Source organism: Coloeus monedula (genome assembly GCF_965178545.1).
Source record: "Coloeus monedula genome assembly, chromosome: 7".
Lineage (NCBI taxonomy): Eukaryota > Metazoa > Chordata > Aves > Passeriformes > Corvidae > Coloeus > Coloeus monedula.
Window position 1 is genome coordinate 39095258 of NC_138787.1, and position 12007 is coordinate 39107264.

The following is a 12007-nucleotide window of genomic DNA, read 5'->3' on the forward strand; positions in this document are numbered from 1 at the left end:
GGTCATAGTTTAGCTACAGCATCTTTTACAGAATTCAGCTGATAATTTTCAGGTTGCAGAGGAGAGAGGTCAACATAGAAAGAAAAGTAGATTCTTACATCACTGGCAATTTCCCTGGATGCTTTGGCTGCTTGGATGGGGATGGCATCAGCTCTCAAATCATAGCCTTCCTTCTTGGCATCTTCCATGGCCTGTCTGTATTGTTTCTAGATGAAGAATTAAACAATGGGACTCATATAAGTTTCATATATTATATTCTATGCAAAACAAATTGCTTGGAAGTAGATCTAAACATTGTGTTTAGATTTATTACACCCAGTTTTATCCACCTTTAACTCAAAGCCTCAGATCAGTAGCAGATACAAATTCATATCAAAGGAATACCTTTGCTAAATACATTTGTAAATTAATTTTTCTTTTACTGCTTTAAATAATGTAACACTGACTACAATTTAGAGCTAACTTTTTCTTTTATACAAGTGGAGAAAACCTACTTTTTAAAGCCACCAATGTGCCTTGCCATTGTGAACTTGTTTGCCTAAAATAACTATGAACACTGGCATCACAGCATTTCAGAATTGTGCTGGTAATTGCCTTTTTGGTATTAATTTTTGCCTTCCCAACATCATGCACCCTGGCAGAAATGACTCCAAAAATTCAGTGGAAACACACAACTTTGTGGAATTTATGGAATTTTTTCTCACCATTGCTCACTGCTCTATGTACACACTACTACAAATATCCAAACAATACTTCTGAAGTCACAATTTTGTGGATAAATATGGGAGTTACTTAAGGAAGTTGATGGTGATATCTATAGAAGGTTTCCCAGAACATTGCTGACCCAGCCATGACCCAGAGCAGTTACATTTGGAGAGCTCCCACACTCACCAGACTGTAGTTTTTCTTGTTCTCTCTTGCCAGTGTGATTTCAGGCGTGTCAGGCATTATGTGGATTTGTGTCTTGTCTTTATCCCAGGCCTCAGTATACAGACGCTGCAGGAGAAACACAGTAGAGTATTTGGAGACCTTCACAATTGATAATTGTGACAAATTAACTTAGTAATTATCTTAGGAAGACATTATTAAATCAACTCTTGATAAAAGTAAGTTTCCCATTGATTACCAAGAATGGAACTTACAATTTACAGCCTTACTGTGCTGAAATCTCACAGCACAAGCACAGGTGTGTGGTCCTAGTCCTGTCTCAAGGGTTTAAGCAGAAACTGTTAATGTGTTACCTGATCAAATCTGCCTCACCTTATTCATGTTGTCTGCATTCTGCTTGGCCAACACCATTGGGAGGGAATCGGGGATGCTGGTGAACTTGATGGTGTCCGGATGCTGGCGGTAAATTTTATCACTCAGGATCTCCCCTGCCTTTTTGGCCTTCTCAACTTCCAAGGAACCAATCGGGACCCAACCAATGCCCCGCAGCCATTCCAGGTCAGACTTGTAGCAGTTCTGTTACAAAATATAAAGGCAGCAGTTAGAAATTTCCCCTTTATATGTTAATTAGCATTTAAATGTATTACAATTACCAATTAGGAAGGATTATACGGAGATAATTCTGCTGTTTGGCCATATACAAACCTTCGTAATGGCCTTACACACAGATTCATTCACTACACAAAATCTAATGACATTGCTTGGAACAGGGGAAGAAAAATACATTGTGAAAAAAGACAAGAGCAACTTGTCTAGTTCATATACCAAGGAAATTACGAACTTTTCAGTAACCCAGGGTTTATCAGCAAGTACTAACATCACTCTGGAGGTCATAGGCTTGCTTGGCGTGGATCACATCGTTCTGGTCGGGCAGACAAGTCCATTGATGCAGATAGTGCCGGTAATCGACATCACTGACCAGCTCCTGGCATTTCTTGGCCAACACCAATCCCAGCATGTCCACAGGGCTACTGAAGCGTGTCTTGGACTTCTCAAAGTCTTTCTTGTACTCTCTGTCACTCTGGATCTTGGCCACATGCATCGACCACATCATCTTGGGGTCGTCCTCGATGTTGCGGGCCCCAATGTGGTGGCCCAGCTGTTGGCGATACCCTTCCTTGTACTTGTACTATGGACAAAAAAATGTTCAGTGAGTGCCACTTTAGGGGTTTTTTGTGTCCCCAAGAGTCCCTGTGGTACCACCTCCAGAAAACATAGCAGCTGAAACCACAGAGACTTTAGAGTGAGAAAAGACTCAGCCCCAGCATGGGCCACAAGGGCTGCTGTGCACTCACATCACTGGCGATGTCCCGGGAAGCTTTGGCAGACTTGATGGGAATGGCATCTGCCCGCATGTCGTAGCCCTTCTTCTTCTCCTCCTCCATCGCCTGCTTGTACAGTTTCTGAAACAGACACCACCGTGCCCTCAGACAATGCTGCTTCCCAGGACACAGCAGCACCCAGGGACGGACACGGCACCCACAGCACCCACCCACCTCGCTCAAGTTCACTTGGTTCTGCTGGGCCAGCAGGATCCCAGGGGTGTCCGGCATGATGTGAACACTGGTTTTGTCCTTCTCCCAGGCTGAGATGTAGGAGCGCTGGAAAATGAGGAGGACAGAGGGAGATAAGATCACACAGGCTCAGGAACAAACTCAACAAGAAGGTCAGCTCCATGAACCAAAGCAAGGGGCCTCTACTTTTCCACTGACTAAGGAACTCCCGCCCTTTCCCAGAACTTTCTAATGCTTCACCCTTTTCCACCCTGTGCCCCATTACTGCTCCAACCACACAAAACTGAATTTTGTCTCAAACAAGGAACACAAATCCCTGAGGCAAGAGGAGTCAACATTCCCCTTGCACAACTCAGGCCACGGAAGGACCAACATCTTGAGAAAGAAGGCATCTGTTTCCTTCAGGGTGCAAACATGAGGAAATCTCACTTGGTCCATGATTTTGGAGTTGTGCTTTGCCAGCTCCATGGGCATCGAGTCAGGAAGGCTCGTGAATTTGATGGTGTCTGGGTGCTGACGATACTTCTTGTCACTCAGGATCTCGCTCGCCCTCTTGTTCTTCTCAACGTCCAATGATCCAAGTGGGGACCAGCCAATGCCCCTCAGCCACTGCAGGTCGGACTTGTACACGTTCTGCAAGATACGTAAGGATATAAAGCAATTCAGCAACTTCTCACTCCAAGCAATCCCATCTCCTACCAACAAATGCTCTGCTTATTCCAGCATGTTCCCCTGGGTCAACCAACAGGGTGACCCAACCCCTGGGTCAGCCTGTGCCACAAAAGAGACTCCAAGTAAGCTCAGCACCCCACAACCTGGCTCCCCACTCTTGGAACACCACAAGCGACTGTCAAGTAATCCACAAACCGTCCTCACTCTTTCTTCCCATTATTCCCAGCAAAGACTTGACCCATTTGGCAATCTGCAGCTGGCAGAGACATGGGATGAGCCTTTTATCCAATCTCCTGAGGCTCTTCATACCATTGTCAGCTGCACGATTTCTTGCCTTTGACAACTCTTGATTCTCCAGAAAAAAAAAGGATTTGAATTCCCTTGCCCTTCCCTTGCCACACAGACCCCTTCTCCAACGGTAGAACAGACAACACAAGGTTATCACAAAGCCAGTACAAATCAACTCACATCACTCTGCAGGTCGTACACTGTCTTGGCATGGACAACATCGTTCTGGTCCGGCAGGCAGGTCCAGCGGTGCAGAGGGTGCCGGTAATCGACATCACTGACCAGCTCCTGGCATTTCTTGGCCAACACCACTCCCAGCATGTCCACAGGGCTGCTGAAGCGTGTCTTGGACTTCTCAAAGTCTTTCTTGTACTCTCTGTCACTCTGGATCTTGGCCACGTGCATCGACCACATCATCTTGGGGTCGTCCTCGATGTTGCGGGCCCCAATGTGGTGGCCCAGCTGTTGGCGATACCCTTCCTTGTACTTGTACTATGGACAAAAAAATGTTCAGTGAATGTTATGCTTGAGTTTTTATAAGGCCCCAGCAACCCCTGCGGCACCGCCTCCAGAAAACATAGCAGCTGAAACCACAGAGACTTTAGAGTGAGAAAAGACTCAGCCCCAGCATGGGCCACAAGGGCTGCTGTGCACTCACATCACTGGCGATGTCCCGGGAAGCTTTGGCAGACTTGATGGGAATGGCATCTGCCCACATGTCGTAGCCCTTCTTCTTCTCCTCCTCCATCGCCTGCTTGTACAGTTTCTGAAACAGACACCACCGTGCCCTCAGACAATGCTGCTTCCCAGGACACAGCAGCACCCAGGGACGGACACGGCACCCACAGCACCCACCCACCTCGCTCAAGTTCACTTGGTTCTGCTGGGCCAGCAGGATCCCAGGGGTGTCCGGCATGATGTGAACACTGGTTTTGTCCTTCTCCCAGGCTGAGATGTAGGAGCGCTGGAAAATGAGGAGGACAGAGGGAGATAAGATCACACAGGCTCAGGAACAAACTCAACAAGAAGGTCAGCTCCATGAACCAAAGCAAGGGGCCTCTACTTTTCCACTGACTAAGGAACTCCCGCCCTTTCCCAGAACTTTCTAATGCTTCACCCTTTTCCACCCTGTGCCCCATTACTGCTCCAACCACACAAAACTGAATTTTGTCTCAAACAAGGAACACAAATCCCTGAGGCAAGAGGAGTCAACATTCCCCTTGCACAACTCAGGCCACGGAAGGACCAACATCTTGAGAAAGAAGGCATCTGTTTCCTTCAGGGTGCAAACATGAGGAAATCTCACTTGGTCCATGATTTTGGAGTTGTGCTTTGCCAGCTCCATGGGCATTGAGTCAGGAAGGCTCGTGAATTTGATGGTGTCTGGGTGCTGACGATACTTCTTGTCACTCAGGATCTCGCTCGCCCTCTTGTTCTTCTCAACGTCCAATGATCCAAGTGGGGACCAGCCAATGCCCCTCAGCCACTGCAGGTCAGACTTGTACACGTTCTGGAAGGACAGGAAAGGACACAATCAGCTTAGCAGCTTCCTCACTCCAAGCAACCTCATCTCCTGCCACGGGAAACTTTGCTGAACAGAACATGCTCCTCTGAGTCTACCAACCCGCCTGTGTCAGATAAGAGACTCCCGTTATGTTCAACTCTCCACAGCCTGTCTCCCCACTACTTCAACAGCACAAGGAGCTATCATGCAGTTCACAAAGCCTCACTCTCCATCTTCTTAGTATCTCCAGCAAAGACCTGCCCCATTTGGCAACTTCTAGCTGGCAGAGGCTTGGGAGAAACCTTATAGCACAATTCAGAAGACCCTTTGTACCATGTACCACTGCACCCAAGGCTTGACATTGCCATTATTGGTCCTCCAAAAGCAAATATTCGACTCTTTGCTCTTCCCCTGTACTGTAGACCCTGTCCACAACTCTCCCAGCAAAGTGTTAATGGCAAGACACGACTCTTCCATGCCCATAAAGTATGAGCCCACACAAATGTCACCCCTGACTGTCCACGAAAAGAAGCGCCACAACACAACCTCAGTCCCTCAGAATCAGCCAAGAGTTATTATCCCCACATGGACCTTGTCCAGCACTGGAACAGAACACAAGAGAGACCGGTGGTGGTAATGCAGCCAGTACAGAACAACTCACATCACTCTGCAGGTCGTACACTGTCTTGGCATGGACAACATCGTTCTGGTCCGGCAGGCAGGTCCAGCGGTGCAGAGGGTGCCGGTAATCGACATCACTGACCAGCTCCTGGCATTTCTTGGCCAACACCAATCCCAGCATGTCCACAGGGCTGCTGAAGTGCGTCTTGGACTTCTCAAAGGCTTTCTTGTACTCTCTGTCACTCTGGATCTTGGCCACGTGCATCGACCACATCATCTTGGGGTCGTCCTCGATGTTGCGGGCCCCAATGTGGTGGCCCAGCTGTTGGCGATACCCTTCCTTGTACTTGTACTATGGACAAAAAAATGTTCAGTGAGTGCCACTTTAGGGGTTTTTTGTGTCCCCAAGAGTCCCTGTGGTACCACCTCCAGAAAACATAGCAGCTGAAACCACAGAGACTTTAGAGTGAGAAAAGACTCAGCCCCAGCGTGGGTCACAAGGGCTGCTGTGCACTCACATCACTGGCGATGTCCCGGGAAGCTTTGGCAGACTTGATGGGAATGGCATCTGCCCGCATGTCGTAGCCCTTCTTCTTCTCCTCCTCCATCGCCTGCTTGTACAGTTTCTGAAACAGACACCACCGTGCCCTCAGACAATGCTGCTTCCCAGGACACAGCAGCACCCAGGGACGGACACGGCACCCACAGCACCCACCCACCTCGCTCAAGTTCACTTGGTTCTGCTGGGCCAGCAGGATCCCAGGGGTGTCCGGCATGATGTGAACACTGGTTTTGTCCTTCTCCCAGGCTGAGATGTAGGAGCGCTGGAAAATGAGGAGGACAGAGGGAGATAAGATCACACAGGCTCAGGAACAAACTCAACAAGAAGGTCAGCTCCATGAACCAAAGCAAGGGGCCTCTACTTTTCCACTGACTAAGGAACTCCCGCCCTTTCCCAGAACTTTCTAATGCTTCACCCTTTTCCACCCTGTGCCCCATTACTGCTCCAACCACACAAAACTGAATTTTGTCTCAAACAAGGAACACAAATCCCTGAGGCAAGAGGAGTCAACATTCCCCTTGCACAACTCAGGCCACGGAAGGACCAACATCTTGAGAAAGAAGGCATCTGTTTCCTTCAGGGTGCAAACATGAGGAAATCTCACTTGGTCCATGATTTTGGAGTTGTGCTTTGCCAGCTCCATGGGCATTGAGTCAGGAAGGCTCGTGAATTTGATGGTGTCTGGGTGCTGACGATACTTCTTGTCACTCAGGATCTCGCTCGCCCTCTTGTTCTTCTCAACGTCCAATGATCCAAGTGGGGACCAGCCAATGCCCCTCAGCCACTGCAGGTCGGACTTGTACACGTTCTGCAAGATACGTAAGGATATAAAGCAATTCAGCAACTTCTCACTCCAAGCAATCCCATCTCCTACCAACAAATGCTCTGCTTATTCCAGCATGTTCCCCTGGGTCAACCAACAGGGTGACCCAACCCCTGGGTCAGCCTGTGCCACAAAAGAGACTCCAAGTAAGCTCAGCACCCCACAACCTGGCTCCCCACTCTTGGAACACCACAAGCGACTGTCAAGTAATCCACAAACCGTCCTCACTCTTTCTTCCCATTATTCCCAGCAAAGACTTGACCCATTTGGCAATCTGCAGCTGGCAGAGACATGGGATGAGCCTTTTATCCAATCTCCTGAGGCTCTTCATACCATTGTCAGCTGCACGATTTCTTGCCTTTGACAACTCTTGATTCTCCAGAAAAAAAAAGGATTTGAATTCCCTTGCCCTTCCCTTGCCACACAGACCCCTTCTCCAACGGTAGAACAGACAACACAAGGTTATCACAAAGCCAGTACAAATCAACTCACATCACTCTGCAGGTCGTACACTGTCTTGGCATGGACAACATCGTTCTGGTCCGGCAGGCAGGTCCAGCGGTGCAGAGGGTGCCGGTAATCGACATCACTGACCAGCTCCTGGCATTTCTTGGCCAACACCACTCCCAGCATGTCCACAGGGCTGCTGAAGCGTGTCTTGGACTTCTCAAAGTCTTTCTTGTACTCTCTGTCACTCTGGATCTTGGCCACGTGCATCGACCACATCATCTTGGGGTCATCCTCGATGTTGCGGGCCCCAATGTGGTGGCCCAGCTGTTGGCGATACCCTTCCTTGTACTTGTACTATGGACAAAAAAATGTTCAGTGAGTGCCACTTTAGGGGTTTTTTGTGTCCCCAAGAGTCCCTGTGGTACCACCTCCAGAAAACATAGCAGCTGAAACCACAGAGACTTTAGAGTGAGAAAAGACTCAGCCCCAGCATGGGCCACAAGGGCTGCTGTGCACTCACATCACTGGCGATGTCCCGGGAAGCTTTGGCAGACTTGATGGGAATGGCATCTGCCCGCATGTCGTAGCCCTTCTTCTTCTCCTCCTCCATCGCCTGCTTGTACAGTTTCTGAAACAGACACCACCGTGCCCTCAGACAATGCTGCTTCCCAGGACACAGCAGCACCCAGGGACGGACACGGCACCCACAGCACCCACCCACCTCGCTCAAGTTCACTTGGTTCTGCTGGGCCAGCAGGATCCCAGGGGTGTCCGGCATGATGTGAACACTGGTTTTGTCCTTCTCCCAGGCTGAGATGTAGGAGCGCTGGAAAATGAGGAGGACAGAGGGAGATAAGATCACACAGGCTCAGGAACAAACTCAACAAGAAGGTCAGCTCCATGAACCAAAGCAAGGGGCCTCTACTTTTCCACTGACTAAGGAACTCCCGCCCTTTCCCAGAACTTTCTAATGCTTCACCCTTTTCCACCCTGTGCCCCATTACTGCTCCAACCACACAAAACTGAATTTTGTCTCAAACAAGGAACACAAATCCCTGAGGCAAGAGGAGTCAACATTCCCCTTGCACAACTCAGGCCACAGAAGGACCAACATCTTGAGAAAGAAGGCATCTGTTTCCTTCAGGGTGCAAACATGAGGAAATCTCACTTGGTCCATGATTTTGGAGTTGTGCTTTGCCAGCTCCATGGGCATTGAGTCAGGAAGGCTCGTGAATTTGATGGTGTCTGGGTGCTGACGATACTTCTTGTCACTCAGGATCTCGCTCGCCCTCTTGTTCTTCTCAACGTCCAATGATCCAAGTGGGGACCAGCCAATGCCCCTCAGCCACTGCAGGTCGGACTTGTACACGTTCTGGAAGGACAGGAAAGGACACAATCAGCTTAGCAGCTTCCTCACTCCAAGCAACCTCATCTCCTGCCACGGGAAACTTTGCTGAACAGAACATGCTCCTCTGAGTCTACCAACCCGCCTGTGTCAGATAAGAGACTCCCGTTATGTTCAACTCTCCACAGCCTGTCTCCCCACTACTTCAACAGCACAAGGAGCTATCATGCAGTTCACAAAGCCTCACTCTCCATCTTCTTAGTATCTCCAGCAAAGACCTGCCCCATTTGGCAACTTCTAGCTGGCAGAGGCTTGGGAGAAACCTTATAGCACAATTCAGAAGACCCTTTGTACCATGTACCACTGCACCCAAGGCTTGACATTGCCATTATTGGTCCTCCAAAAGCAAATATTCGACTCTTTTGCTCTTCCCCTGTACTGTAGACCCTGTCCACAACTCTCCCAGCAAAGTGTTAATGGCAAGACACGACTCTTCCATGCCCATAAAGTATGAGCCCACACAAATGTCACCCCTGACTGTCCACGAAAAGAAGCGCCACAACACAACCTCAGTCCCTCAGAATCAGCCAAGAGTTATTATCCCCACATGGACCTTGTCCAGCACTGGAACAGAACACAAGAGAGACCGGTGGTGGTAATGCAGCCAGTACAGAACAACTCACATCACTCTGCAGGTCGTACACTGTCTTGGCATGGACAACATCGTTCTGGTCCGGCAGGCAGGTCCAGCGGTGCAGAGGGTGCCGGTAATCGACATCACTGACCAGCTCCTGGCATTTCTTGGCCAACACCAATCCCAGCATGTCCACAGGGCTGCTGAAGTGCGTCTTGGACTTCTCAAAGGCTTTCTTGTACTCTCTGTCACTCTGGATCTTGGCCACGTGCATCGACCACATCATCTTGGGGTCGTCCTCGATGTTGCGGGCCCCAATGTGGTGGCCCAGCTGTTGGCGATACCCTTCCTTGTACTTGTACTATGGACAAAAAAATGTTCAGTGAGTGCCACTTTAGGGGTTTTTTGTGTCCCCAAGAGTCCCTGTGGTACCACCTCCAGAAAACATAGCAGCTGAAACCACAGAGACTTTAGAGTGAGAAAAGACTCAGCCCCAGCATGGGCCACAAGGGCTGCTGTGCACTCACATCACTGGCGATGTCCCGGGAAGCTTTGGCAGACTTGATGGGAATGGCATCTGCCCGCATGTCGTAGCCCTTCTTCTTCTCCTCCTCCATCGCCTGCTTGTACAGTTTCTGAAACAGACACCACCGTGCCCTCAGACAACGCTGCTTCCCGGGACACGGCAGCGCCCAGGGACGGACACGGCACCCACAGCACCCACCCACCTCGCTCAAGTTCACTTGGTTCTGCTGGGCCAGCAGGATCCCAGGGGTGTCCGGCATGATGTGAACACTGGTTTTGTCCTTCTCCCAGGCTGAGATGTAGGAGCGCTGGAAAATGAGGAGGACAGAGGGAGATAAGATCACACAGGCTCAGGAACAAACTCAACAAGAAGGTCAGCTCCATGAACCAAAGCAAGGGGCCTCTACTTTTCCACTGACTAAGGAACTCCCGCCCTTTCCCAGAACTTTCTAATGCTTCACCCTTTTCCACCCTGTGCCCCATTACTGCTCCAACCACACAAAACTGAATTTTGTCTCAAACAAGGAACACAAATCCCTGAGGCAAGAGAATGCAATATCCCACTTGAACAACTCAGGCCATGGAAGGACCAACACCGTGAGAAAGAAGGCATCTGTTTCCTTCAGGGTGCAAACATGAGGAAATCTCACTTGGTCCATGATTTTGGAGTTGTGCTTTGCCAGCTCCATGGGCATCGAGTCAGGAAGGCTCGTGAATTTGATGGTGTCTGGGTGCTGACGATACTTCTTGTCACTCAGGATCTCGCTCGCCCTCTTGTTCTTCTCAACGTCCAATGATCCAAGTGGGGACCAGCCAATGCCCCTCAGCCACTGCAGGTCAGACTTGTACACGTTCTGGAAGGACAGGAAAGGACACAATCAGCTTAGCAGCTTCCTCACTCCAAGCAACCCCAAATCCTATCAAGGGGACCTATTCAGAATGGAGCACGTTTTTCTGGGTCAGCCCACCAGCCACCCAGCCAACGGTTATACCCATCCCCTAAGGCTCTTCATATCATTCTCCACTGCACCCAGGCCTTGCCTTTCCCAGCTGCTGGTTCACCATAAAAAAAACTTGTCTCCCTTGCCCTTCCCCTGCCACACAGACCCCTCCTTCAAAACTAGAACAGAACACAAGAGAGACAACACAAGGTTATCACAAAGCCAGTAAAGAACAACTCACATCACTCTGCAGGTCGTACACTGTCTTGGCATGGACAACATCGTTCTGGTCCGGCAGGCAGGTCCAGCGATGCAGAGGGTGCCGGTAATCGACATCACTGACCAGCTCCTGGCATTTCTTGGCCAACACCACTCCCAGCATGTCCACGGGGCTGCTGAAGTGCGTCTTGGAGTTCTCAAAGGCTTTCTTGTACTCTCTGTCACTCTGGATCTTGGCCACGTGCATCGACCACATCATCTTGGGGTCGTCCTCGATGTTGCGGGCCCCGATGTGGTGGCCCAGCTGTTTGCGATACCCTTCCTTGTACTTGTACTGTAGGAAAAAGAAGTATCTACTGAGTTTTATTTTAGTTTTTTTTACAATCCTAGCAACCCCTGTGGCACCACCTCCAGCCAATTTTTCAGCTGAAACCACAGAGAGTTTACAGTGAGAAAGTGTTCAGCTGATGACTTGCAGTCTACAGCTACAAAAGAATTCACATAACATCCTTCTGACAAAACTCACATCTTCCAAGCCTCTCCCTGGCCTATATATTAAGAGCTACTGTTCAATAACTGAGAGGAAGAAAGTCTCCAAATCATGGAAGCTACACCAAAGACCTGAAGTTCAATAAATACTCCCTACATAAAGAATCATTACTGAACTTCAAGAGAGATGGCCAAATCAACTCCTACTCAAACTAGTGAGGCAATAAAATATAACAACATAGAGACTGACTGGGAGAATTAAATAAAGACAGCTAACACATACAGGAATGCAATTTTGTATTAATACCTAAGACTAAAAAAAAATAATGCCCTTTTATATAGCTTTAATTTTTACATGAAAACTTAGTTTGGGTTTTCCTTCCTCATGCCCAGCTCAGCTGTGTAGCTGCAGAGCCAGGGCCATGCAGATTGGCAGTGCTGAGGGCAGCCCAACACCTCTGAGCCCCAGGCT

The 12007-nt window shown here is 49.2% G+C and overlaps 1 protein-coding gene across 18 annotated transcripts in view; it reads right to left on the reverse strand.

Annotated features, from left to right (window-relative positions):
- Nucleotides 1–12007, reverse strand: part of NEB (nebulin) — a 99509-nt gene that overhangs the window by 62205 nt on the left and 25297 nt on the right. For all 18 annotated transcript variants that reach the window (XM_082285258.1, XM_082285259.1, XM_082285252.1 and 15 more), the window contains exons 40-63: nucleotides 11069–11380; nucleotides 10537–10740; nucleotides 10090–10194; nucleotides 9889–9996; nucleotides 9411–9722; nucleotides 8551–8754; nucleotides 8104–8208; nucleotides 7903–8010; nucleotides 7425–7736; nucleotides 6714–6917; nucleotides 6267–6371; nucleotides 6066–6173; nucleotides 5588–5899; nucleotides 4729–4932; nucleotides 4282–4386; nucleotides 4081–4188; nucleotides 3603–3914; nucleotides 2892–3095; nucleotides 2445–2549; nucleotides 2244–2351; nucleotides 1766–2077; nucleotides 1261–1464; nucleotides 892–996; nucleotides 99–206 (exon numbers count right to left, since the gene is read on the reverse strand). In XM_082285258.1, the coding sequence (XP_082141384.1) occupies nucleotides 99–206; nucleotides 892–996; nucleotides 1261–1464; nucleotides 1766–2077; nucleotides 2244–2351; nucleotides 2445–2549; nucleotides 2892–3095; nucleotides 3603–3914; nucleotides 4081–4188; nucleotides 4282–4386; nucleotides 4729–4932; nucleotides 5588–5899; nucleotides 6066–6173; nucleotides 6267–6371; nucleotides 6714–6917; nucleotides 7425–7736; nucleotides 7903–8010; nucleotides 8104–8208; nucleotides 8551–8754; nucleotides 9411–9722; nucleotides 9889–9996; nucleotides 10090–10194; nucleotides 10537–10740; nucleotides 11069–11380 (4374 nt within the window). The remainder of the gene's footprint in view (nucleotides 1–98; nucleotides 207–891; nucleotides 997–1260; nucleotides 1465–1765; nucleotides 2078–2243; nucleotides 2352–2444; nucleotides 2550–2891; nucleotides 3096–3602; nucleotides 3915–4080; nucleotides 4189–4281; nucleotides 4387–4728; nucleotides 4933–5587; nucleotides 5900–6065; nucleotides 6174–6266; nucleotides 6372–6713; nucleotides 6918–7424; nucleotides 7737–7902; nucleotides 8011–8103; nucleotides 8209–8550; nucleotides 8755–9410; nucleotides 9723–9888; nucleotides 9997–10089; nucleotides 10195–10536; nucleotides 10741–11068; nucleotides 11381–12007) is intronic.